This window comes from Sciurus carolinensis, chromosome 18 (genome assembly GCF_902686445.1).
Source record: "Sciurus carolinensis chromosome 18, mSciCar1.2, whole genome shotgun sequence".
NCBI classification, from domain to species: domain Eukaryota; kingdom Metazoa; phylum Chordata; class Mammalia; order Rodentia; family Sciuridae; genus Sciurus; species Sciurus carolinensis.
In genome coordinates, this window is record NC_062230.1 from 39,579,632 (window position 1) to 39,607,041 (window position 27,410).

Sequence of the window (27,410 nt, forward strand, 5' to 3'; positions counted from 1 at the left end):
ACTAGGGAGGTGCAGGGCCCAATGAAGAGAAGCAGGGAGGGCAGGACTCAGCTCATGGAGGCCATGGGGCTGGAAAGAGGAGGGCTGAGAAGTCACAATGAGTCCACGCATCTCTGGGCAGCCCTCTGGAAATGGCACTGGCTGGTTGGGGGGTTGATCAGAGAGGGTCCCTCCTGAGGCCACCTCTTCAGGTGGCCTTGCAGCAAGGAAAGGCCCACCAAGAGCTTCAGGCTCTGCAGAAACACAAGGACATGTGATGTTCCCTCCAGCCCCCACCCCAGTGGCCCTTGGTCCTCTCTAGGGGAACAGGGGGAGTAATGAGCCTCAGCACAAATCCTGCCCTCTGCTCTCCCACTATGCAGTAGCAAATTCAGCCCAGGGAAGTCTCAGAGTGGAGTTACTGCTGGAGAGGAGGCCCCCAGGGGAGGAGGGACTGGGTCAGAGGCCTGGGGAGATGCTCTTGGGGTGGGAGTGGGATCCTACCAGGGAGCAGTGCCAAGGGCACCTGTTCTTAGGCCCAATCCTTGGGAGAGATCAGGGCCCCTCCAGAAGGGAGCAATACCTTGGAGCACAGGCAGGGGGCACCCTAGTCTCACACTTGGTGAAAGGTTCCTCTGTCTACCTCCTTCACCAGGGCCTCAAGCCCCAGCAGCAACAAGATGTAGCCCACCCCCTCAACCTACATGGCCTTGGGCACAGATTCCTCTAGAGAGAACCATGGCCCTGGGCTGGGGAGGAGTATGCCTTCTATGCAGGCACTGGGCTGGGCTGAGGGCCACCGCAGCCCCTTGAGTTCTAACCCAGAGGCAGGTAGGATAGGGGGGCGGTGCGCCAAGTCCAAGTAGAGGGAGCAGCTAGTCCAAGCAGGCTTGGCCAGGCTTGGCCATGGTACTCCCACTGCAGGCCAACCCTGCCCACCATATGACGGGGGTGTCATTCCCTGCTTCTGGAGGAGGTGACCCAGCCTCTACCCCACCCCCCCACAGAGGCAGCTCAGTCACCATCAGCGCAGGCCCATCACTGGGTGTCAGGGTCTTGGAAGCCCCAGGCCTCCACAGCAGCGATGAGGAAGTTCTCTGAGCAGAGGGGCTGGTTGTTGAAAGTGTCGCAGTGTCCCGTGCGGCCCCGGTTCAGGTCCCCGTCGATGTAGAGCGCCTGGCCACCCCCTCCCCCTACAGGGTGCTCATGTCAGTGGCAGCCTCTCTGTCCCCATCCACGCCCCATCAGCACTGCCCTTGAGGGGTCTCTGCCTAGACCAGGCAACCTCTGCAGTCCCTGCCTTGCGAGGGGCTTCTCTAAAGCCTCTGGCAAGTGGTACCTTTAGGCCTTGCCTAGCATGTACAAGGCCCAGCAACAAAAATACATACATACATACACACATAAAACCCTAGGCTGACCTTTGACCCTCCACAGCACCCTGGGCCTAGCTGTTCAGGTGGATCCCTGCTTCCCAGTCTGTTTCTTCCAATCCTCATGCCTGGTCTACCCCCAACAACCCAGGGACTCCTCTGCTCACAGGGGTTCAGGTAGATACCTAACACTAGGGTCAGCAAGGGCTGGGCAGAGGGGCTTCAACCACTCACAATCCCCCAAGCCCACCCCCCAGGATAGGTGGAGGAAGTGGGCTCCTACCAATGATGAGGCAGTCATTGCCCCCAGCCATGAACATGGACTCAGTCTTGGAGGGCAGGTTGAAGTGCCGAGCAGCCAGGAATGGTGAGAGTCGGTCAGCTGGGTCTGAACAGCTGGAGTGGGTGGATGTGCAGGGTACAGGCTTGGTCAGTTCTGGGTGCTTGATGACTACCCACTCATAACGCTGCACCTCTGGCTGCAGCTGAGGGTGAATGGGCACGAGTTACTGGTACGCAGTGCCCCAGGGAACCCCAAAACCAGGGCCCATCTCTATTCCATAGATCTGCTGTGGGAAAGAGGCTCTGAGCCAGGGGCTGGAGAAATGACAACACACAAGCAGATGAGGTCCTGCCTCCTCACTGGCACTTGTAGTTGAGCCATCAAAACCTACAAGTTGTTCTGAGCACAGTGGCCTGGGAGGCTGAGGCAGGAAGATCACAAGTTCAAGGCTAGACTCAGTAACTTAATGAGGCTCTAAGCAACTTACTGAGATCCTGTCTCAAAATAAAAAATTAAAAAAAAAAAAAGGTTGGGGATGTAACTCTGGGCTCAGTACCAGGAAAAATAAAAAATCATTTGTAGCTAGATGCAGTGGCTGAGGCAGAAGGGTTGCAGTTCAAGGATAGTCTTTGCAACTTAGTGAGATTCTGTCTCAAAATAAAAAATAAAAAGGACTGGGGATGTGGCTCAGTGGTAGAGCACCCTGGGTTCAAAGCCCAGTACCAAAAAACAAAAAAATGCAGAAGCAAACAAGGAAACTATCTTGTAGGGTAACTGCTATAGTGAAATGAAACAGGATCACGTGAGGTGGTGTACTAGGGTGAGGGCCTGCCAACTCCTGAGCGCCCCCTGGGATCTTCGGTGATGTTGAAGGGCTGGAAAGGATCCTGACCCAAGGTGACTGCCAGGCCTACCCTGGGGGCCCCAGGGGCTCAGCCCCACTCACCCTAAATACAAAGCATTCTCCAGTTCCGAAAAAGGACAGTTTGCCTCCGAATTTGTTTCTCTCACTCCAGTCTGTTGACAGATAAGCTCCACACACCTGGGGAGGAAGGTCAGGCTGCCCCAGGAAGCTCCCTTGTTCAGGTCTACTGAGTTGCCAGGTCACAGGCCCCAGCAGGGGGTGCAGTGGTGTGTCGCAGCCCCCAACACACATATCAAGTTCAAGAGGGTTGTGGGAGAGGGCTCAGTTTTGATAAGTGCACCGTTCCACACCACAGGCTGAAGCCGGCCATGGGGTGGATACCTCCTGGACATTTTATCTCCCTCAGTGGTGCTCAAGCATGGAATGAGCTCCATGTGTAGGACACATCCACAGTGAGGCTTTGGCATCATCCCTGGGAGCTGCAGCCTCCCCCAGGGTCATCAGAGTCCAGGTCCCAGGCTCCCCTGGGTCCTCCTCACCTCCTTCTGCGTGGTCTTGATGAGCAGGAGGGTGGGCTCATGTCCCTCACACTGGAAATAGAACCTGGGGGCAGAGACCACACATACTACTCTGCTGTCCTCCCCACTGTCTTCTGCCAGCCTCTGCTGACCCTCAGCCCAGGCTGTCAGGGATGTGAGGACCTGGTAATGTCCTCATCAGGTGCTCTTCTCACCTGGCCCTTCTTGGCCATCCTGGGCTATTTGCCCTGGTTGGATGGAAGAGAAGTCTCATAGCAGATGGCCCCCTGCGGGCAAAGCCCCAGTGCCAGGTGCTACAGGGAAGCAAGAACCAGAGGAACAGGTCCTCGCTGCAGGAAAGCTGGGCACATCCTCAGGGGCTGGGCATGTGGGGAGGACTACAGCTTCCAGTGTGGTGCCCAGTGCTTGGCTGGTGTCCCTGGTGGGGGCTGGGTGAAAGAACTCCAGCTATGCCAAAATGCTTGTATGGCTGCAGACAAGGTCTGGGGTGGGAGCAAGGCCAAGTCTGCCTGAATCACCCTGCCAGGTCACTTGTGACACCAGCTAGTTTCCCAAGCCACCTGTCATCTGAGACTTGAGGTACTGAATACCAGCCAAACCTAGCTGAGCTTCCTTGGTGGTAATGTGCCTGGGGAGACCCCCTATCAGAGCACTGCATGGTACTCTAAGTTGTGGCCTGTGTGGCAATGTTCTCCAAAGTGTGGGTGGCCTGGGAATGACAAAAGTTCAAAAAAGGGACTTCAAATTCTTGCATCCCACAGGAAAAGGCAGGGCCTCACCAGAAGCCCAGGTGCAAAGGCTTTTTCAACCACCCCTGTGAACTCCTGGAAGTTGGGGCAGGATGTGCCTGGAGGCACCATGTGGCCTCCTGGGGCCTCACCTGGTCAGACTATACCCATGGTGCAGTGAGGAGAAGAGCAGAAGGGGCTGGCAAAGGGCAAACCGCTCAGGGACCCAGGACCAGATGTCTCTCATCTCCTTCACACTGACGATCTCAGAGCGGAAGTTCTCTGCATGGACAGCCAGGTGCACAAACTGCCTGGGGAGAGCAGGAGGTGTCAGAGCCTGCAGTGACCCTGACTGTGTTCCCACCCAGGTCTCAGAGCCTCTTTTTGTAACCAAGCCCAATGGGACATCCCACCTACTCAGACAGGTGTACAGCCTGATTCTAGGGACTGGATATGAAGAATGGGGCAGAGCTGTTCCAAAAAGCCCCACCTCCCACCTTCTAAAAGGGCACAGTGCCCAGCCTGGGAGTGTTAAAAGCACCTTTTCTCTAAGAAATCAGAATTCAGGACAGAAGGACCAAGTTGCAGGGCCAGCCAAGCACCAGCAGATGGCACAAATGAGGTAGACAGACAGACAGATTGTGCCTGAGTGTCAGGCTGAGTAAGTAGAAACTGGTTCACAAGAGCTAGCCAGGCTCTGGGAAATAGCAAGGAGTTGGTTCAGAGCTGGCTGCCAGAAAGCTAGAGAAGTCAGGCATCGAGGTGTGGTTTTACACCTACCTTTTAGAAAGTGATACACTGAAAAACAGGAGGAAGCAACGGACATGGAGAAGAAAAAAAAAAATAAAACAGACAAGAAGAGGTTAGTGGTAGATACTGATCCCAGGATGTGCATTCCTTTGGCCCAGGAAAAAGAGAATTCTATGCCAACAGTCACCCAAGGCATAATCCCAGTGTCAGCTGCTGAACACCACAACCCTTCCCAACCCTGCTCCCCAGATCTGAGCTCAGGAAAAGGAGACCACATTAGCAGCCATGAGAACAACCAGCCATGAAGCCTCGAGTTGGAGGGATGGAGCAGGAGCTACTCTGATATGACCCCTGGGAGGTTAGCCTGGCTCCTATGGATCTTCTGAACCCCTGTTGGTGTCTAGCTTCCATCTCAGTCATTGACTTCAGTCCCTGAGGACAGGCTCCACAGGTCTTGCTGTGACAGTAACTGCTGAGGTTCTTCCTGCTATTCAGGGTCTTTCTACCCATATGTGGACAGGTGGACAGATCAAGAGGCTGATAGAATAAGTTCAGGCTCAGACCACATGATGTAATCCACCAGCACCCCTACTCTTACTGGGGTCCCCTGTAGCCTGCCAGAGGACACACGTACACATACACACACAGGCTGGAGTTGCCTACCTCTTCTGTTTGACCGTGATGCCCTTCTGCTTTAGCGCTTTCTCGTTGGCCATCTGCAGGAGCTGGATCTCCTTGCGGGAGAAGAGGCGGATGGCAAATGCTTTCTCTAGCAGCTTCTCAGGGGACACCGTCTTAGCAATATCCTTGACGAACATGCGGATGTCCTGCTTCACATTGTCTGACTCAAGGGGCTGACCAGCTCTCACCTTGTGGAAGAACTTGAGGATGGCCAGCGCGACGCGATATAACACCTTATAGCCTTCCACCAGGAAGACATCAAAGACACGGGCAAAGTAGTTGAGGGGCAGCTCCCCGAACAGCCAGCGCTGCCAGTCAGAGTAGACCTGCAGGACATCCTCTGACACGGCCACCATCAGCTTGTGGGCCGCCTGACAGTACTTGTTTACCAGGTCCCCAAACGTCATACAGGACGATTCGAAGGCCAGGAAGCTCTGGTCAATGAGCCTCCTGCTGGGGTCATTGCAGGCCAGGATGCGGCAGGCCTTCTCGAAGCACTCGGCCTCGTCAATGCTGTAGTGGAGCAGCAGTGCCACCACGGCCGGCAGGGCGGGGCAGAAGGAGATGTCAGGGAACTGGTTGGCAATGCACAGGAGGATTTTGCGCACAGCACCCTCGCCCCGAGCATTCAAGCAATAGATGGGCACCTGGGTGTTGTCCACAAACTCTGGCAGGGGCAGGCTACTGCTGCTGTGCTTGCCCACAATTTTGCCCACAATGTCACTGTACACGCTGGCGTCGGGCGTGACAGTGCGGCAGGGGATGTCCCGGATCAGACGCTGGTACACCTTTCCCCTCAGGGCGTGGCTCTGAGCCCAGTATCCCTGGCGTGCCAGCTGCTTAAGCTCCTGCAGCTCAGTGCAGCTTAGTTCCTTCGGCCCCAAGTCCTGGATGGCAGCATCCATCTTGTCTCTGTCCACAAAGCAGTTGTACCCTGGGGAGTCCATGGTGCTGGTGTGGCAGGGAAGAGAGCCCTGGCTGCCAGAAGGGGAGCAAGGAGTAGCTAGATCCTATAGCCCCCTCTCCAGAGATTGTTTGCTAACCTGTCTGCCATCCCACACCCTGTAGGATTAAAAAATCATTTTTAGTACATGTGTTTGAAAAAGTTTGAAATTTTTTAAAAAATAACTTCTATGTTCACTATACTTTTTGCCCCGCTACTCAGGAGGCTGAAGCAGGAGGATGGCAAATTTGAGGGAAGCCTGGGCAACTTAACAAGACACTGTCTCAAAACAGGCTGGGGATGTAGCTCAGAGGCAGAGTGCTTACCTAGCACGTGCAAGGACCTGGGTTCAATCCCTAGTACTGAAAAAAAATTGCTTTTTTTTTTAATCTTCCTATAAAGTACCAGAAGGGCTTCCATTTAAGATAATGGCTATTTTGGATGTAGTGATACATACCTGTAATACCAGCAACTCAGGAGGCTGAGGCAGGAGGATTCCAAGTTTAAGACCAGCCTCAGCAACTTAGGAAGGCCCTAAGCAACTTGGCTAGATTCTGTCTCAAAGCAAAAAATAAAAGGGCTGGGGACGTGGTTCAGTGGTTAAGCACCCCTGGGTTCAATCCCTGGTACCAAAAAAAAAAAAAAAAAAAAAGATAAATGACTCTTCTGAGAAGTCATTCTGAACTTTGGCATATGTCTTATTTTCACAGAGCTCATGGATTATTACAAGAATAGGTTACACAGGTTCCAAGTAATGAGAAGCTAGGGGTTTCCTGGAAGGGGTTTAAGAGACCAACCCTGCTGAAAAGAGCTCTCTGTTCTCTACAAGGGCCTTCTACCAGCTGTGCACTGAGGACATGGGCCTTCTCTGCCTCACCTGGTCTATGATGGAATCTGAAGCCAGTTCTTAACTTTCTGACATTGTCAGATTGAAAGCCATGTTCTGAGCAGGAAACTCTAGATAGAATCATTGGGGGGCAGGGGTACTGAGTAATAAATGGAATGTGATATAGCTTCAAAATTAGACTTCTGAGGACAAAGGATAGAGTCTCAGGTTTCATCTCTCCATGCTACTGCTGCTGTTCTTCAGACACACATAAGAAATGGAAGAGCTGAGCCTGAATGGGAGGTTCTACATAGCCAGTTATGACAGCCAGTCCTCTGCTTCAGGTTCCACACTTACCCCACCTCTGCCAGAGGCTGCTCTCCTGCACACACAGGCACAATATCTGCCCACACAAAATCAGACTGACCTTTCTGCCTGAGCCAACAGGAGTGTCCGGAGATGTCAAAGGGATCAGCTTCAGTGAGATGTGGTAAATGACTATACCACTCCAGGTTCTCTTGCATCTAGAAGATTCATCTAAAAATAGGAAAAGTAAATACTACTTTATTAAAAACAACTATAATGCAAAACCTAATTAAAGTGCCTGGATGATGCTTTCTTTTTTTGTGTGTGGTAAATAAACACACACAGATTACCATTTTAACCACTGGTACGTGTACAGTTCAGTGGTGTTAACTACCCTCACACAGTTGCACAACCACTGCCACATTCAACTCCAAAACTGTCCTATCTTCCCAAACAGAAACTCCCCTGATTAAACACAAACTCCCTCCCCCAGGCCCTGACACCCCCATTCTATTTTCTGTTTCCAAGAATTCAATTGCTCTAGGTGCCTTACATGAGTCATTCAATATTTACACTTTTATGACTGGCTTATTTTACTTAGCTAGATGTCCTCAAGGTTCATCCCTGTTGTAGCACATACCAGAATAAAGGCTCAGTAATATTCTGTCATATGGACAGACCACTTGTTTACTCATTCATCTGTGGATAGATACTTGGGTTGCTTCTACCTTTTGGCTATTGTAAATCATGCGACCATGGACTTGGGTGTACAAATATCTGCTTGAGTCCCTGCTTTCAGTCTTTAAGGTCTATACTCATTGATATGCTTTTATAGGGACTTCCCCATAGAAAACATTAATTAAAACAAGCTTTTATGATAAAAGCACTAAAATACCAAAGTGACTTTAATATGTCCCATTGGAAAAACCATGCTCACAGTAAAATTAGGCTTGTGCCAGGACCTGTACACTCTTCTTAAGAAAGGATATCCCTTAAAGCAGCTATGGAGTTTGCTCTGTCTTGGGAGTGGCAGCAGCAAGGGTCCCTTCTTCCCCGTCCCTGAGGGCCACCTGCATTCCCACAGCCACAGCCAGGCCACCCTCTACAACCTCTTGTGTCTGAGTTATCTAGACGCTCTAGAGTCTAGGCTCACAAACAAACTCTGGAAAAACCCCAAGCCCATCCTGTCTGGGTGAAAAGAACTGGGTCCTTCTGACAGAAGTAAACATGTTCATAAAGAGAACGTGAGTGGCACAGAACAGCACCTTCACTTGCCTGGCCCCAGACCCAGGTTGAATATCAAACTGAAAACTCCACAAGTGATCCCTGTATTTGGCAGAGTCCTTGCAGTGAGGTGCAGATGTAGAGTGGTTAAGCGCAGCAAGAAGTCCAGGACCACTGGATCAGAGGGACACACAGGCAAAGAGGCCTCACTCCATTTCCTTCCTCCTCCCCACAAAAAAAGTGGGGAGGAAGCATGATGCTTTTAGGGCCCAGCAAACCAGGCTCCCAATGATCTCCTGAAGGCATCTATTAAAGACAAGTATTTTCCTTAGGTTTCAAACAAAATGAAACGTTTTATTAGGTAAGCGATATATGAATGCAGAATCATAATCACAAAAGATCAGGTACCCCTCTAGTCCTCTCCTCCTCCTATAGAAAGAGAACCACCAACACTTTGGTGTACAGCTTTCAAAACCAACTTCCTTCCTTCCTTTCTTTTTTGTGCTGGGGATTAAACCTAGGAGTGTTTCACCACCAAGTTACATCTTCAGTCTTTTTTTTTTTTTTTTTTTTTTTTTTTTTTTTAATTTTGAGACAAGGTCTTGCTAAATTCAAAGTTCAAATGCTGGCTTTGAACTTGTGATCCTCCCACCTCAGTCTTTCAAGTAGCTAGGATTACAGGTTTAAGCCACCATATACCCAGCTTGGCAAAACCTTTTTCTTACATTCACACACATACAATTAAAACTGGGTTAGCCAGTTTTAATCCCAGTAACTCACAAGGCTGAGGCAGGAGGATCACAGGTTCAAGACCAGCTCCAACAACTTAGTAAGAACCTGTCTCAAAATTAAAAAATAAAAAGGGCTGGGGATGTAGCTCAGTGGTCAAGTGCACCTGGATCCAATCATCAGCATCATAAAAACAAAAACATACACACAAAAACCTGAGTTAAGATTTTTCCCCCCAGTACTGGGGATTGAACTCAGGAAATTATTCTTGCCTCAGTCTCCTGAGTAATGAGGATCACAGGTGTGTGCCACCTTGCCTGGTTGAGTTAGATCTCTTTTAAACTGGTCATTGGGACAGGAAAGTAAGGGGAGAAGGGAAACTCAACAACAATGTAAAATGAGCCTGGCTTGCACACCCACACTTTGTGGAGTTTTTTTTTTTTTTTTTTTTTTTTTTGCAGTGCTGGGGATTGAACCCAGGGCCTGGTGCTTGCAAGGCAAGCACTCTACCAACTGAGCTATCTCCCCAGCCCGGAGTTTTTTTGTTTGCTTGTTGGTTTAGTGGTGCTGGGATTGAACCGAGGGACTTACACATGCTAAGACTGTACTCTACCACTGAGCTACACCCCCCAGCCTAACAAGGTGAGGTGTAAAGCTACAATGACTCTTTCCCTTTTGGTTCACCAAGTGGCTTGCTGCTGTTACACAATATTACAAACCATGCTTATTTCCCCAGCCCCTGACAAAGGTGCCATATCCAGTATTCACACTGGTGGCCAGGGAGAGAGAAGGGAAGCAGAAGCTAAAGAATGGGCCATCTGTGTAGGCAGACAGGTCAGGCTATAAAGTTCACTTCTGCCACTTATTTGCTTAAGCCATGCATCTTCCCTGCACTGCAGTGGCCTTGTCTGTAAAATACAGCTAATAAATAGCACCGACCCATCAAAGGTGCTAGTTTCCAGGCAACACCTGTGGGTTGAGTTCTGACTCTGGGCTCGCTAAGTGGGGTACAGGTTATGTTGGGGTTCTGCATAGGAGCCGCTGGCTATTAAATGATTTTCTTGGGATGCCATTCTCCTTTGGCCACCAGAGGGTAGAGAGTAGTTTCTCACCTGAAACACCCCTCTTAAGTTCACAGCAGGGGATGCAGGGCTGGGCCTTCCAGGTAGCACTTTAGACCAGCCGGAGCTGTCTGTTCCATGAGCTTGGAATGGCGGAAGCACTGTCTTCTGTCTTAGCTTTGGGCCTCACTGGCAGTTCCTAATTTCCACGTGACACCCTGTAAGACCCTATTAGAGCAGTAGCAGTTTCTGGTGATGGGGTCTCCACACAGAGTGTCTGTGGGGCAATGGCAACTTTACAGAGGGTCTGTAGGTCAGGTACCTCCCGAGAAATGGCATATAAGCCAGAGAGATAAGAAGGAAGCAGCCAGGAAAAGAGCCATAGAAAAGATGCTGGGGACAGTCAGAAAGGCCTATGTAAAGGCCCCAAGGCAGGAAGGAGCTCCAGGGAGAGAACAATGCAGCCATCAGGGCAGCCAAGAGCAGGGAGACTGTGCCCAGGGGCTGGGCATGCAAAGGAGGAGTCTGGGTTTTACTCTAAGCCTGGGAAGCAGAGAAGGGTCTGCTCCAACTGAGATTTTGTTGTGAGCATTAACTAGGACTGTTTATAGAAAGCACTCTGCCGGCATGGCGTACCAGGGCAGCTCTGATGTCTCTAGGGCTTTCCCACTGTGACTGGGCTCCTCAGGGTGCAGGCCTGACACTCGGTAGATGCTCAGGAGTGTTCAGGAGTGATGTCCCAGTGGGCTGATGCTGGGGTCGGTTCCATGGAGGGACGCAGCATGGGAGCCAGGCGAATAGCTCTCCCACAGGCCAGGTAGACCCCAAGCTTGAGTCTGCCGATGGTCCCCCAAGCTCCTCTTGCAATTGCCACACTTTCCTTTCCTGCCCAGCACTTCCTCTTTTCCCACCCAGTAAGCTTCCTCAGTGACACTCATGGCCTTTTCCTCATCAACATGGTGCCCATTTCAGAGCTCAGGATGCCTGCAGATGCGAAGCAAGTATTTATTTTGCTTGTGTGTGTGTGTGTGTGTTACTGGGGACTGAACCCAGGGCCTTGCACATGTGAGGCAACCACTCTGCCACTGAGTCCTCAGTCCTGCAAGTATTTCTTAAAAAGGAAAAAAAAAAAAAAATGTAGGTGGAAACAAGGACCTTTTATGTCCACAAAATGTTATGTTGCTACATCGGGTGATTTATCTAGGTGATGCTCCCAACCAGTGGTCCCACTGTGCCCTCTGGGTGAAGTCAAAGGCTTAAGGACCCCTTAAGTAGCTCCAGGCTCACAGCCGTAGGCTAGCCTTCTCTAGGAAGGGACATTCCTATGAGATACTTCCACCAAGAACTTCCCACAGCAGCCTCAAATAATCCCCAGGTCTTTCCTCCACAACAAACCCCCTACAGTGTGCCCACAAAAGAGGAAGGCAGCCTGGGCTAGATGGGGTTGGGCAGAGTTCAAGCTCCACAGATACCTACTGGCTCCATTCTACCAGGCATAAGATGCTCAAGCAGATTTCTGGTCAGAAGTTAGGGAAGGAGGGAGCAAAAATGGATGTGGAAGAAAGGACAAGCCTCATCATGGACAGTGGGGTGGGAGATGCCCACCAAGGCTGGTGCCTCCGTGTGAGCAGACCCTCCCATCTCTGGTGGCTGCAGAACAAATTCAGTCACCTGGCTTCACAGTCCATCTCTAACTGTGAGGACAGCTGGATAGCGCAGGTATTTGCTCTACTTCACAGATGAGGAAGGTGAGGTTCAGACAGGTACTGGAGAATCCCCTCGAACAGGGAGGATGACCCTGATCTGTTGAACCTTCCAGGGCCCAGGAGCCCTCTCCACAGTCACCATTTCCCTCTGAGGTACAGGCCACCCCAGATGGTCAGTCTTGTCCTAGTTTTCTCCTTGGCAAATTCAGGACCCATTTCTCAATACCATGAAGCTTCCTAAAACACTGCTTTAGAACCCAGGAAATCATGAGAATTCTGCATTTCTCACCTCTTAAGTGGAGATCATGATTTTCCCAAACAGTTGGATTTGAAAAAAACTCTCATGTGACAAAAACAGAACACCATATTTAGCCTTGGTGACCACATTTTAACACTCGTCAACACTGGGAGCTAAGCCTCCCTTCCTGTTCTGGTCACTGGACAGAGGGGTCAGCAACAATCATTGCTCCCTTTGCTCCAAACTTAGTCATTCCATAAACATCTAGTGAGCTGCCTCTTTCATGCTGGGTCCTGGGGGGAGGTGAAGATGGCTCTAGAGGGTACTCACAACCACAACCAATGCAGGAAATGTTGGAAGCAACTAGGTAGTGCACCTGGGAACATCTAGGATGATGCTGACTAGCACTTGAGCTGTAGAAGAGTGATGGTACCCAAGTCCATAAAGATGGAGGGTCAGCCTGGAATGGGTAGATATGGAGCACCAAGGGACAGCACTGCAGGAGAAACAGGAGAGGCAAGGGCAAGCTGGGGGCCTGGTGGGTACTGCTGAGTGGCTGAAGATGGGAGAGGTAGGAGGCAGTATCCTCACACAAGGAGCAGGAAGAGAGGAAAAGCAGGTGACACCTCAGAAGAATTTAGAAACATCCCCCCTGGAGGCTGTGGAGAGGGGGATTGGAGAAAGGCAGGTAGAATCCAGCTAAGACTTAGAGGGCTGACATGCCAGGGAGGGCACATATAGGGTGAGCCTTAAAGTCTGCTTAGGGGTGGATTCAGGCAGACAGAACAACCTGAGGGTGGGGGTAGGGATCATGTCGCTCAAGGGCTCTGTGGTAAAGGGCAGACAGTGAACACAGAACTCCAGCCTGGGGAAGCTCCACTTTGGAGTATGAAGTACCAGTTTGTTTGCTTTCATAATAGGTATTAAGCTGAGGGGTGCTCTGCTACATCCCCAGCACTCCAAAACCCTTGGCAGGGGGAATCAAATCCAGAATCTTAAGCATGTTAGGCAAGTACTCTACCACTGAAGATACATCCCAGCTCTTATTTCATTCTATTTTTTAAATTTGAGACAGGGTCTTAGAAAGTTGCTCAGGCTGGTCTTGAATTTGTGATCCTCTTGCCTCAGCCTCCTGAGAAGCTGGGATATACCACTGTGCCCGGCTAAGTACCAGTTTCAATGAGATGCTTTTCAAGCAAATGCCAGAGCTGCTCAGGCTGAGGTGGGGGCTCAGTCAGCCTCACAGCACTAGGTCTCCCTGAGATGTGCAGCGCAGGGCAGTGGTCCTGCACGTACCCAGACACTGAACCAGAGGCTCAGTAGCCTCACAGCACTGGGTCTCCCTGAGATGTGCAGTGCAGGGCAGTGGTCCTGCACGTACCCAGACACTGAACCAGAGGCTCAGTAGCCTCACAGCACTGGGTCTCCCTGAGATGTGCAGCGCAGGGCAGTGGTCCTGCACGTACCCAGACGCTGAACCAGACAGGCAGTCCACCCACCCAAACTCCTATGTGAAGAGTCAGCATCCCAGTCCTGGGTCCCTACCCCACCCTTTGACCACAGGAACAAGCTGACCAGGACACAGCTTCCTGTCCTGCTGAGCCTTAGTCACCATGTCACAAAGCAAGGAGGGATATCAGCTGCCACTCTGTTCAGTGCTTCCTCTCCAGCCTGAACAATCCCCCATGCATTCTGGGTAAGAGGAGGGACGGCAGACAGGATGAGAACAGAGAGGAAGTAAGGCTGTGGGTCCAACTTGAGCATGTGGGGAATCTGTATGCACAGCAGATGCCATTGGAACATCAGAAATGAGGGGCGCCACTGCTTGCTCCTCTCAGGCAGGTTCCCCTGATGGAATTCAAGGCATGTGCATGTTCCACACAGTCCCTCAACCTTGTTGAACATTATGGGCAGGAAAAGGAATAAGCCCATGGTGGGGGGTCCTCTGGACAGCTAAGGAGATGCAGATGAACCCACCCATGCCCCACATCCTGTCTGGCACTGACCATGCCTCCCAGGCCAGAGGAGAACCACAGAGCTGACAAGTCTCATTTCAGCCCTGGGGCATGCCCTATGGAGATGAGGAGGACACACCTTTAAGTGTTCACTGTCTGATAAGGAGATGCTCAGGCTGCCAGGGATGCCCCTGGCAGTGGGCCAGGTGAGGAATGGTGGAGGAAGGCATGTTTGGTGGCTGAAAGTAGAGGCACCAGGCAGGTGAGACAGCCTGGAAGGGTGTCTGGGCTGGGCAGCAGGTGGGCAGGTGCTAGGAGAGAAGGAGGCGGGGAGTATCCCAAAGGCCCTTCCACCCTGAGGCAGGGAAGAAGAGAAGAGGGCTGGAGGAACACACTGGATAGCTATCAGAGGCCAGGGCTGGGGCACAGGTATGAAAGCAGGCATGGAGCAGGACACAGGATAGGTGGCAGGGAAGAGGGCAGAGCTGGCTGCTAGCACTCAAGGGCAGGTGAGGAGTGCCCCCTTTCTTCCCCACAGTGCTGGAGATTGAACCCAGGGCTTCACACTTGCCTTGGCAAGCGTGCTATACATTCCCAGCCCAGGAGAATCCCTCTAGATGCAGGGATAAATCCAGTACCATTTCCTCACAAGGCCCCCTTCCTCCAACCCACCCAGGAGAGGCCAGGGATACACCTCACTCATTCCCCAAGAAACTGGTAGATGCTCCAGAAATGCAGAACACCTAAGGACACTGGCAGGAATCCTGGACAGAGGCTCAAGGTAGGGTAGCCACTCATCCTCCCCCTAGGTTTCAACCCTGCGCAGGACAGAACAGGGCAGAGTGGGCCAAAAAGGGGCCACTGACCTAATCCATCCACCCCACCACACCCATTCTTTCCAGACCTTCCCTCTTTTTCTTTTTTTTTTATGCTGGGGATTGAAACCAGGGGTGCTTTACCACTGATCTACATCGCCAATCTTTATTATTTTTAATTTTTTTTCTTGTGGTGCTGGGGATTGAACTCAAGGCCTTGTGCATTCAAGGTAAGCACTCTACCAACTGAGCTGTAACTCCAGACCTATAATTTTTAATATTTGAGACAGGGTCTCATAAAGTTTCTAAGGCTGGCCTTGAACGTACGATTCTCCTGTCTCAGTCTCCAAGTCACTGGGATTATAGGCATCACCAGAATCTTCTCTTGAGTGTCTTTTAGGTCTCTGGCACTGAGATATGAACAGTAGATACAGAAAAAAAGACACCTGGATGGACAGGCCGAAAACAGATCTGTAGACACACCAACGTAGAGAGGTAACAAGGGATGATTAGGCCACATCTAGGGAGTAGGTGAAGGTTCTGGAAAGCCTTCTTGGAGGGTAGATGAGGCTGGATAGTCCAGGTGTGGGACCAGCATACACAGTGGCAGGGAAGTCTTACTGTGTTCAGGTGACCACAGCAACTAACTTCCCCTGAGATGTCTCTAAAAGGAGCATGTGAACAATGGAGGTCCTTGTCCCACTGGAGGGCCCCGGACTTGTCCTGCTGGGGACAGGGCACCACCAGGGCACTGGGGCAAGGAGGCACAGTCAAACTTGTATTCCAGAAAGGTTTGTTGGAAGCCTGGAGGGTAGATACAGAGGCAGCAGACTTGGCAATCACTCAAGTAGGGGAGGGGTCTGCTGCATGTGGGTGGGGAGAGGCCCTACACAGGCATATTTGGAGAACAGTCACCTGTCGACTCCCCGGTGAGAACCTACGCAGGTAGTGACATGAGGCAGCTGAAGATAGCTCCTGGTCTTCCCCAAACTTCCTTGCCTTGCTGCTCCACTTTTTACCCCCTGGGCCTTTATTCCCACCCCTCTTCTTGCTCTGGAACTTGTCTATGGCAAATCCCACCACCTGCCACCTTATCTTCCTCTTCCTCTCACCTGAGGTACTCCTTCTCCTCCCCTCCCCAAGTCCCCCAACATGCTCCCCAACATACACGTATCACCACAGTGCCCAGGAGGCTGGCCCTGGTTGGAACTCCCTGGCCTCCCTAACTTTAAAAGCCTTCACATCTCTCATCTCTTTATTCATATCCAGGTCATCCCAGGAACCACCTGACCCAGACGATGAATATTCATAAACACCCTTTCTCAACAGGGCACTGCCTTCTTCTCATCCTTGAGCTCTGACCCTCATCTTCTAGCCCCCTTCCTTTACTCCCTATGGCTCAGTCTAGATGTCACACAAAGCCCCAGCTTCCCCTCATTCTGTCCTCCTGCTTCAGCTGCCTGAGGTGAGGAAGCCAGGCTAACACACACTTCTTCATACCTGCACAGGAGCCACAAAGTGGAAAAAAAAAAAATCAAGCCACCTGCTTAGTGTGTCTAGTCTTTGGTGCTGCCTGGCAGGCCAGTCCCAGCTCACCTCTGGCACCCTCTCCTGTTCCCAGGTGCTGGCTCACAGCTTCATCCTTCTATTCTTCCCTGAGAAAGGGAGGCTGCCAAGCAGTAGTTCCTTTTCTCTCTAGCCCTGCCCTTAATATGCATCCCCAGTAGCTATTGCCCTGATCCAAGCCTAGGCTCTTCCTCAGTACAATCTTACTTCCTGGGGACCCTGACTCCGTGTACCCTCAACACTCCCGCTCTGCTCAGGCAGGCCTGAGACTCCACTCCAGCTCTGTCTCTGGTCAAACTGTTGGCAACAGCAGGCTGCATTCCTACCCCTCCTTCCTTGAGGACTCCATACCTGGTTTCCAGGTCCACTGGACATTTTAGTTCCTTATCTTGCTTGCTTTCTATACCCTGGGCTGTCCTTACCTCTCAGGCTTCTGTCTCCTCAATGTCATTTCTGCAGAAGTCCAGCCTCTCCTCAGCCTAGAAACTCCATGTGAGCTCCAGTACTGTACCTCCAGCTGCTTCCCAGGCATCTGCTAAACATCTCCTGACCTTCCTGCTTCACATACCTCCAACACGACTCAGCTCTGACTCCCAGCACTTCTGCCCAGTTTGGGGCTGGACCAGTCCCAATCCTCCAGGAGATCCTTCCTGTCCCTTGCCCTTTATGTCCTGGCCCCTCCCTGCTTCCCCCATGGCAGCTTCAGGAGCCCTAGCCACAAAGCACCAACCTTAGTACCATGCTACACTTAAAAAGAATATCCCTGAGTGGAGGAAGAGAAACAGGACACACCTGCCCCTCTTCTCCGTTCCCTGCTGGCTCCAGTCACCCCTTCGTCATAGCCCCTCAGTGACTTTCCTGACAGGGTTAAGAGCTCCTTGCCCAACTCTATTTCAAATCCTTGTCCACACCTCCTTGCCCAAACCTTTTTCCACTCTCAGCACACTGAGGTGTTACAGCACTTGCTTATGCATTCTGTTCTACTATACTGTGACTTCTGTATCCAGGGTCACATACCCAGTGTGCTCTGGAAAGCGGGGAAACCAGAGAAGGAAACAGGCAGACATTCAAGAAAAATTGCAAACTACTTAGGCCCTAGATGAAATTTTAATTTCAAAGGCTGAATAACAACAGGGGAGCCTTAGCCAACTTGTCCTAGGCAGTGACCTCCCTGGCAGGCATCTTCACGTGACAGGATGGCCAAGTGCACAGCCTCTGCCCTGAAGCAGAGCAAAGGAATTTCTCCAGTGTTAATGGGGAATGGCACCCCAGAGTGACTACCAAGTAGCTGATTACAGGGAACTTGATAGTGGGCCCTTTGCTGGTGGCACACAATGGCAGGCACGTGCCAGGTACAACAAGGATGTAACCATTAATGAGGTGTTAGTCACAGGATCCTGGGCCAGCTGGCCTGCCTGCCAGCTAGAAGTTCAAATGCAAGTCTTAGCAGTCTTAGCCTACATGTGGGATCCTGAATAGACGAGTTCCTAGTTTGGCTAGCCACTCCAAAGGTTCCCTTGTGTCACTTTCCTAGGCAGAACACATTTCCTGGTCTAATCTGACCTACTCACAGGGAGGGGGCTGGGCTCGATCAGGACTCAGTTAATTCAGCATCTTATCTTCTGAGCTCAAAGGGTCTGCCCAAAAGTTGGTCATGGGAAAACACCCCCCACTCCCTCCAGGTATATGGAAGAGAACTCAGTCAAAAGTTAGCAGCACATAATTTTGACAGGTCTGAGTTCCCAGCAAGGTGCCTGAGTCAGGTGTGCCCTGAAGGCCAGGAGCACAGGTTCTTCACATGCATCTTCAGATCTAGTAAAACAGCAAGACAGTCAGTCAAGATGGAATTGTGTGGCCTCAATCATTTTAATAGGCATTCAAGATACACCTCCTGCATGCCAGGGTACCAAGTGCTAGAGGACAAAGAGGTGGGATGGGTCCCAGCTCTCAGAGAGCCCAGGTTCAGGATAGTGTCCTGGGTGGGGGCAAGGTGCTATGAATGGAAAGCACAGGGTATTCAGGTCCCCCAACCATAAAGAAAGGCTCAGGGAAGGATTCCGGGAGCCAACACCTGCCTCAGCTGGGTTTTGATAGGTGAGGGAACTTAGCTCCAGGAAGTGGCAGAGATAGCATGGGCAAAGGACAGGATCACAAAAGACAGATCCAGTTCAGAGTCTGGGAGCTGTTCAGGGTGAAGGCACTAGTCAGTGGGACTCTTTTGTGGCTTAGATGAAGAGAGTTCTATAATCCAGTTTACAGGCTCTAAAAAGCCAAAGGGTATGGAATTCACTGGGCTGCCAATAAAGGACAGTTCCCCTTCATGCGGGGAGCAAGGTGGGGACAGCTTAGAAATACAGGTAAAGACACAAAGGCAGGAGTTAATGTCCACATCTTGATCCTTCTGAAGCCCACAGGTTTCCAAGATACAAAGACTAGAAGGATCCATGCTGGTAAAGAAATAAGGAGAGTGATTAGGGGAAAAGAGCAAAATGATTCAAGAAAAGGCTGAAGTTGAACTTTTGGTGGAACCCAGATAATGAGCAACACTTAGAAGAGTGGACAGGCTTTAGAATTACCCATCAGCAAACAATCTCTGAGAGTGTGTAGCACCCCATTAAAACTGTGTAACAATCAGGCAGACACAGTTTCAGACTATGGGAACTAGCCCAAGTGGTGTGCAATGTATTCTCAGTCACCTTTGAAAAAGAGTATACACCAGGGTGGCTGCAGAAGGGAGGCCATGCCTGCTTACACATGATCCATGAGCAAGAGCTGAGACCAAGGCCCTAACACGAGAGACAAAGACAACAGTTGCTCACAAACTCATAAGACATGTGGTCATCCAATGGGGCAGATAGGGGCTCCTCTTGCAATATCAGTTTTTCCTCACCCTTTGAGATGTGGGACAGAGTGGGGAAGGGGCACCACATGCTTGGCCTCTGTACCCTTAGTTAATTTTTTCCAAAGTCCCATCTGCTGCTAAGGATGTTATACTGCACAGAAACCAGGGTCCCGGAGGGAAAGCAAGGCAACCCTGAGAATTCTGCAATCATGAATTTCCAGGTCTGAGAAGATTTCTTCCCCCAGAGTTCTAACTATAGAATGTTCTGAGAGGAACCCAGAATCTGGAGGCAAATGGGGTCTCTTGAGATGAGTGCTCCCCAATCTAGAGGTTCCTCAAAAGGCAAACAAACATTTGAGACAGAAAGACCCCTGAAAGGACAACAGAAATGTGAATTTAGTATCTGGCATCCCATCTTACACTGTAAGAAGCAAACTGGGTCTCTGTGACAGAAACAAAAAGCCCACTACCCTAATACCACCAGCCAACAAAGCAATGGGTTACTAATCAGCCTTCTGTTCCTTTATTTACTCATCTTAAGGACAAAAGATTAGCAGTTTATAGGGACAGTCTTCTTTTTCTCACTGGGAAGACCCAACTCACTCCCTAGCTTTGACACCACACAGAAGGCCCCCTAAATACTCTGTAGCCTCATGCACACTCCTTGTCTCCAGACCAGTGGATACCTACCTGCTTCCCGGATGCTGCTTTTCCAAAATCAAAGCCCTGAACCTTCCCCAGGTCTGCTCCCCTCCCACACATTCTGTGTACATCATCACCCTGAACTGCCAGTCATCCAGTCCTGGAGTGTCCCCAGCATTCTCTTTCCTCCCTGGCTCTTCCCATTCCAGAGGCCACTTGTCTACTAGTTTTGCCCGCCTTTCCATTCTTGTGTCTCAGGGTGTACCATGGAGATACCTCACCAGTCTGTCATAGCTACCACTGGTTGGGTGGTGAATCCTTAGAAAACATAAATCTCATCAGGTCACTCACAAGTTATGCTCCCTGGTGACTTCCACTGCTCTCAGGCCTGACACTCAAGGCCTTTCCCAGTATGCTACCAGTCAGCTCCCTTCCCCTCAACACCCGGAGCTACCCACTGCCCTTCTCCCAACACTGAGGGTAGGAACCATTACTACTATTACTTGGTATGTGCTATCCTATTGTCCCTCTGTCTGGTATTCTTTCCTTACATATTATCAATTCTGACCATCCTTCAAAATGAAGCTCATGGCATTCTCTGAGCTCCTACCCCCACCACAGTCCAGCTGGATATTGGTCCTTGGTACCCACAGAAAGATCTGCCCACTCCTTTGGGAGTGTCTACCACTATGCATTTATTTGCCTGTCTCCTTACTGCACAGTGAGCTCAAGGGCAGAGACCAGATGTCACTCAATATGCCACAGCATACACAGCACAGTGCCACAGCACATGAAGTATAAATTAAATTAACCCATGTTAAAAGGATAGAGAAACTCACTGCATAATGAATTCAGGGTGGTTCTCAGTAAAAAGCCTGAGGTTTTGTTTCTTTGATATTATCTCCATTTGGAAGGTGACGCTGCAAACAGCCACTGAAATTGCTGCTTCAAGTGGGAAAGGGCTTTTTTCTTCCATTTACAGAGTTGTCATAACAGAAAAGGTATGCTCAAACAGGTAAAACATTGAACAGGGTAAATGTTAAGTGCTTTTTTTTTTTTTTAACAAACTATTCCACTGTCTTATGTATGTTAAATAAAAAATCATTCAAAGGCAGACACTTAAAGATGCCTTCTGCAATTGCCAGAATGAGATTTAGGAGCAACACTGTGTGCCCAAGGTCACTCAGAACTGCTAGATAGTTCTGGCAGATGTGGTTAGCAAGAGTTAGCCAGGCCCACTTGCAGGTGAACTTGCAGACCCAGGGGGTGAATATCATTGTTATGAAAACCCTGTTTAGATCACTTCTGCATCCCAGAAGGTCACCCTTAATCCAGCTGAAAGCTACTGCACTAGCTCACATCTACCACTCTGATAACACTGATTCTTTTCGACAACCACTTAGAACCTGTCAGGCAATGGGGGAACAGAGACAAACATGATGTGGCTCCAGCCCTGTTCACAGGGAGAGACAGAATTCTAAATAGAGCATTTGCTACCCATAAAGTACTCCCCATAGAGGTTTAATCTGAGTGCTGAGGAGATTAGATGAAGATCAACCCTCAGAATAAAGGGAAGCACATGAGGGGATCAGACCACTGGCTATCAACAGTAACTGTAAATTCTTTGAGACTTCTTGATCATTTCTCATCTGGGTTTGGTTTCAACCTTAAAAATCAAAAAATCTGCTCACTTCAGCCAGGCACAGTGGGGCAGGTCTGTGATTGCACTGACTTGGAGGTTGAGGCAGGAGGCTGGCAACTTAGGAACACTCTGTCTCAAAATAAAAATAAGGGCTGGTGATGAAGCATAGAGTGCTCCTGGGTTCAACTCCTCAGAACCACACAAAAAAAGAAAGAAATTAATAATCTGCTCACTTCGAGGCAACTGAGTAAACATTTACTAATGCCTACTAAGTGCCTCAGATACAAAGTAAAAATGGACGAAATGGCAATGCATGTCAAATTATGGGATGGTTCTGCAAGCTGCTTGGGAGTCACCTGATGACTGAAGCAAGCACAGTGAAAACAGGAAAATCACCTTCCAGGGTTTCCATTCATTTTGGAAAAGCAGGCCGACATCCCTGCCCAGGAATAGCTGTCTGATAGACAGCACCTCCGGGTCAGCCAAACTGTACCTACACCCGACTCAGGGGTGTAGACAACCTTTGGCCTTTAGAGACAGTCCGGGGAGGGCCACGGCACCATTGTTTCCACGCTGCTCTGAGTCACCAAAGAAAACCTGTGGCCAGGCCACCAGTACCCCTGCCCACAGAAGAGCCTCAAAGGCACTGCCCATCCCCCGTGGTGGCAGCTGTGCCCTCCAGCTGTGCAGCCTCAGGACGCAGGGGGCTGGGGAGCGCAGAGCCAGCTCCCAGCTTCCACTTCCCAAGGCACAGCCTGGAGGACAGCTGCCCGCCCCCCCTGGCACAGCAGCCACGGCCAGGGGCATCCCTGGACTGCACTGGGCGAGCGAAGGGCCGCGAGGAGCCGCAGCTCTCAGGGAGCCTGCCGCAACTCCACGAATCCAGAAGAGGATTTCCTACCCGGCAGGAACGGAAAGCGCCTCGAGGAAAGCGTGACACGCAGCTCTTTCCGACTACACCTCGCCCTGGGCCGGCCGGGCACCCGGCCTGCCCCGAGGGGTCCGGCTTCTGCGCCCGCGTCGCGCCCGCAGCTGCAACGTCAGGTTCCTCTGCCCTCAGGTCCGCGCGGCGCCGAGGCCCGGACCGCCACCCCCCGAGCAATGACAGCGTCGCCCCCGCAGCCCCGCACCGCCACGCCCCCGCCGCCCGCCGCCAGCCGCCCGCCGCGCACCCACCTCCGCGCGGCGCAGCTCTCCTCAGCTGGCCGCGCGACGGCGACGGCCCTTCTGCGCACGCGCGCGCGCGGCCCCGCCCCCGCCGAGCACGCGCCGCCGGCCGCCCACCCCGAGCGCCCCGCGTCCCGGCCCCGCCGGCTCTGGGCATGCGCGCTGGCGCCAGACGGCGGCCGCATGCGCCGGTCAGGCCGCAGTTCCCCCAGCGCAGGGGCCCGGGCGAGCCCAAGTGTGGCGGGGGCTGTGGGGCTACGTCGACAGCCGTGCGGCGGGCACCCTGAACTCGTTCCGCTGTCCGCCGGTGCCCCCGCCGCCCGACCCGGTCTCGCGTGGTTTTAGGGTGCGCTTGTGCGACGCCAGATCCCCGAGAGAACTAAAGGGACGCAGGGGGTTTGCGGGGCGGGATCCGAGCCGAGGAGTCCTGGAGCCAAGGCTCAGAGATGCAGCTCAGAGGACAGCGGGACAGAGACGGGGACACAGCAGGCCAAGAAAGAGGCGGGACCCAGGCAGAGACGCGGTTGGGGAAAGAGACACGGACCCACGACCCGCCGGGACCCACACGAGGACCACAGACCGCGGAGCTGGACGGAGGCAGCCGTCCCGCGCGGGCGGAGCTCAGCGTCTCCTGCGCGTCTTAGCAGAAGGCGGGAGAGTCGCAGTGCAGGCAGCGGAATTGGGTTGCCAACCCCATTGCGGTCCAGGACGTCTAGGGTGGCCACAGTGCCTACGGGGAGGTCGGAGCGCTCTCTGGCGGACCACAGGATAAGGGGGTTGAGTCGCAGTGGCCTTTGGGATGATCTCAGGCCCCGAGGGTTCCTAGATACGTGAGGCGGTTTACAGCCTTCTGGGGATATCGGACATCGCGATGCCCCTTGGAGAGGGCAGAGTGAACGTGGGGGGCCAAGGAGACCTCTGGGGGAAACAGCGGCCAAAGGAGCATTTGTCTTCGGGGGAGGGCGGGGTGTCACTGCGGCTTTCGCATCCCTCTGCGACAAGTTGAGGCATCGAGGGAGGCGAAGGACGGGGACTGGACCCAGCTGGCGACGCGAGCAAAGACCCGTTGGCAGGCGAATGCACTGGCAACGTGCGCCGTGATGTCGAAGTAGCGCCCAGTCCCCACCCCGCCACGCCCGCGGGCTCAGGCTGCCCCGCAGCGTCCCCGCCGCTCTCGCCGCTGTAGCCTCCGCAGGCGCCGCGTCCAAGCGTCCCTCCAGGGCAGCACGAGACTTCCGCGCGCGGCGCTGAGTCCAGGTCCCCGGCTCCCCGCCGCAGCCCCCGCCCCGCCCCCCAGCAGCAGGTAGCGGCGGCCGGGTAGTAGGCGCGGGCAGCCGCAGGCCGCGTCGCGGGCGGGCACCCACAACGCGCTGCTCCCGCGCCGTGCGCGCTCCTCTCCGCTCCGGAACACGGCGAGTACGGCCACCGGGAAGCGTGTCCATGCGCCTCGCGCCTCGCCGCGCGCGCCCACCGCCACCTGCACTGCTGCAAGGAGGGAGAGGGCGGAGTCAGGTGGGGCGGCGCCCACCCGTAGTGGTGAGGACACAAAGAGGTCACCCGCACATCTCATCGAGGACACCAAGGGCTGGAAGGGTGGGGCCGGCGGTATTCGGGAGCCAGCGAGGGTCGAGGGACGTTGCGGAGGGGTGGGGTTAGAGGTGAAGTGGGGAGTGGGGGCTGAGGCAGCCTACCGTAGTCCTTCCGGCAGAACTTCTTCAGGCTGATGCGGTAGCTGCCGCGGGCGGGGCTGCAGTGTGATTCGCAGTCTAGGGGAAAGGCAGAGGCTGGTCGATTCCCACCCTGGTTTCCCCTCTTGCTCAGTCACATAGCCCCCTGCCCCAAGGTCAGTCCAGTCTGGGACCCTGTTCTGTGTCCACTCACCCTGCGCCTCCACAGGGCTGCTCTCCTCAGTGGGTCCAGGGACAGGGGTCTCTGCAGGGGGGGGGTGGGAAAAAGATTTTGGCTGGGGGATGTGTAGGTGAATCTGCGAGGCTCCTGGACAAACAGGCAACAGCCAGGAGCAGAGGGGTCTTAGGTGAGGGATCTGGGCAGGGCAGAGTCACTCACTAACACAGGGTGCCACTGGAGAGCGGCTCTGCTGGAAGCCTGGGGCACAGCGGTTGCAGGTGAGGCCTGTGACACCATCCTTGCAGGGACACTGGCCTGTGGTCTGGTTGCAGGTTTTGCCAGCAGCACCAACAGGGTGACAATCACAAGCTGAGAGCAGATATGGGAAGGTCCTGGTCAGGTGCTCATCTGGGGTTCTGGGAAACCAGAGCGTGAAAACACGCAGGTGGCAGGCTCACCTCTGCAAGCACGGCGGTCACTCAGGGCACGGCCTGGGTCACGGTAAAAGCCCTCTCGGCAGTAGTGGCAGTGGCGACCAGCAGTATTGTGCCTGCAGTTGAGGCAGACACCCCCACTGCGGCGGCCTGACAGCCGGTACAGCTCCATGTTGAATCGGCAGCGGCGGGCATGGCCATTACAGGAACAAGCTGCAAGGAGAGGCAGGTCAGGGGCAGGCCACCTAGTCAGAGGTCCCCAGGCCACCCTCCAAGGCCTCACCAAGGCAGGCATGTGCTTCCCAGGCCGTAGCCCGTTGCCATGGCCTGTCGCAGTAGAAGGGCTTGCAACGACCACAGTCAGGGCCCTCAGTGCCATGCCGGCAGTCGCAGATCAGGTGGCCTTGGGTGTCCAGCAGGCACCGTGAGGCATGCCCATTGCACTTGCAACGTCCACCCACTTGGAGCTCGGTGGCTGAGTAGGAGTAAGGGACCATGGCCTCTGAGTCCCTGGTGTCTCCCACACTGGCAGGCCTTGTGAGCAATATGCGGATATCCGTGGCGGTCACCCAGTCTTGGAGCACTGGGCTGCTGTCCAGATCCAGGCCTGGTGGGCTGCCGTCTTGCACACTGAAGGCCAGAAGGCCACTACCATCAGGCTGGGCCTGAGGTGCTGGGAAGCAGAGGGCTTCGGGACCTGGGCCAGCAGGACCATCAGCAGGGGCAGGTGGTCTGCCATAGTCCAGGCCACAGCGGGAGGAGAAGAAGCCAAGTGGAGCCCAGCTGCGGCCATGGTCCTGGGACTTCAGCAGAGCCACTGAGGCAGGTGGGGCTGAACAGAAGCGCAGGCTCACGAAGACCAGCTCAAAAGCCTTGCCCAAGGGTACTGTGAGGGTCACATTGAGGGGTACCCGATGCAGCAAGTCAGAGCGCCAGCACAGCGGGCTTGCCGTGCCCCCTGCGGAGGTCAGGAGAGCAGATGGATGTGCCCGCCGCGGGTCCGAGGCATCACAGGCCCGAGTGGCAGGTCGCCCGCACGTGCTGGACGCCAGCACCTCCCGGCCCAGTGCTGCGTTCACTAGGCCAGGCACACAGCCACGGGGCGCGCCCCCCTCGTCATGGCAGGGGTCGACGGGCGCCGGTGGACCGGGGCTCAGCGCGGCCCAGAGCGTGCCCGCGGTCAGCAGGAGCCCCCAGGGCCAGCTGGGCATGGCCGGAGCCGCCGTGGGTCAGTCAGTCGGTCGGGGCCCCACGACTCTGACCCCAGGGAGAGAAAGCCCGGTCCGAGGTTCTGCCGGAGGGCTCACGGTACTGAACAAGCAGAGCCCCTGGGCGGCCCCAGCCCCGGCCCAGAGGTGGCAGCAGCCACGGGCACGCCCTGGGCCCAGCGCAGCAGCGGGGATGTTGGCGCGTCCTCCCGCTGGGCCTGGAGCGATGACAGGCGTCGCCCCCGCTGCCGGTGCCTCCGCCAGCGGAGGCCCCACCCGCCGCCCGCCGCTCGCACTCACCCACCGAGGGTCGGGCGGAGCAGGTCTCCCGGCCTCCGCGGAAGGGCCGTGGGCGGGCGGGGCCTGGGGCGCCCTGTCCGCCTCCTCCCGGCTGCAGCGAGGGCGGGCGAGCTGTGCCAGGAGGGGGTGGGGGGCGCAGCAGGAGCGAGCCTAGGCCCAGCCGGGGGCGGGGCTGCTCGGGCCAGGAAAGAAGGAGGGAAGAGGAGGGGGACTTGTCGGCACAGCCAGAATCAGAAGCAGATTCAGACATAGGCTGGGCCAAGAGGGGAGGGGGTTGGGGGTCGGGGGGAGGGGCTGGGGAGCTAGGAATGCGCCAGTGGGAGGGGTCTGGAGGGGGCAGCTCAGGCCTGCAGCTCTTGGAGGACCACCCAGCAGGGTCCCAGGCCTGGAGTCAGGCTTTGGCTGCTTCTTGAGTTATGCCACGTGCTGGCCTGGGGTCTGGGCCACCTCCGCCCTTAAGTCCATCATGCAGGCATGGCCCTGGGTATTCCAGAGTAGGGGAATCAAGTGGGGCTAGCTGATTGTTGGGTGAACCCAAAGCAGCAGTCTGCTGTAGTAGAAGGAACCCAGGGTTGGGTTCAGGTCTGACTTGGAATCCAAGCTGCTCCAGTTTCTGGTTGTGTGGATGGGGACTCCCAGTTTCCTCACCAGCCAAATGCCTGCTATTTACCTTGCTTGTGGAGTGGCTGGGAGGACTGGACAAGTACGTAGAGACATCAGGCCTAAGCCGGGAGCTCAACCAGGGCCCACCTGAGCCAAGGTA

General features: G+C 53.7%; 2 protein-coding genes across 3 annotated transcripts; both read right to left on the minus strand.

The window, feature by feature from the left end:
• Positions 1–94: 94 nt before the first annotated feature.
• Positions 95–11,322, minus strand: Tbc1d24 (TBC1 domain family member 24). 2 transcript variants are annotated; one of them, XM_047533418.1, is made up of 11 exons: positions 10,336–11,322; positions 8,536–8,800; positions 7,392–7,501; positions 5,178–6,257; positions 4,545–4,562; positions 3,917–4,075; positions 3,037–3,100; positions 2,579–2,674; positions 1,633–1,834; positions 1,002–1,172; positions 95–233 (listed from the first exon to the last, which is right to left on the minus strand). In XM_047533418.1, the coding sequence occupies exons 4-10, from the start codon at positions 6,140–6,142 to the stop codon at positions 1,018–1,020; spliced, it is 1,659 nt and encodes a 552-aa protein (XP_047389374.1). In that variant the 5' UTR covers positions 6,143–6,257; positions 7,392–7,501; positions 8,536–8,800; positions 10,336–11,322; the 3' UTR covers positions 95–233; positions 1,002–1,017. The 2 variants fall into 2 exon arrangements, with proteins under 2 accessions (XP_047389374.1, XP_047389375.1); XM_047533419.1 differs by lacking the exon at positions 4,545–4,562 and having other exon boundaries at positions 10,336–11,320.
• On the minus strand, positions 6,232–26,775 carry Ntn3 (netrin 3). The gene is made up of 8 exons (XM_047533417.1): positions 25,423–26,775; positions 25,164–25,352; positions 24,925–25,074; positions 24,739–24,789; positions 24,549–24,623; positions 22,867–24,342; positions 7,392–7,501; positions 6,232–6,257 (listed from the first exon to the last, which is right to left on the minus strand). The coding sequence occupies exons 1-6, from the start codon at positions 26,348–26,350 to the stop codon at positions 24,002–24,004; spliced, it is 1,734 nt and encodes a 577-aa protein (XP_047389373.1). The 5' UTR covers positions 26,351–26,775; the 3' UTR covers positions 6,232–6,257; positions 7,392–7,501; positions 22,867–24,001.
• Positions 26,776–27,410: the final 635 nt, after the last annotated feature.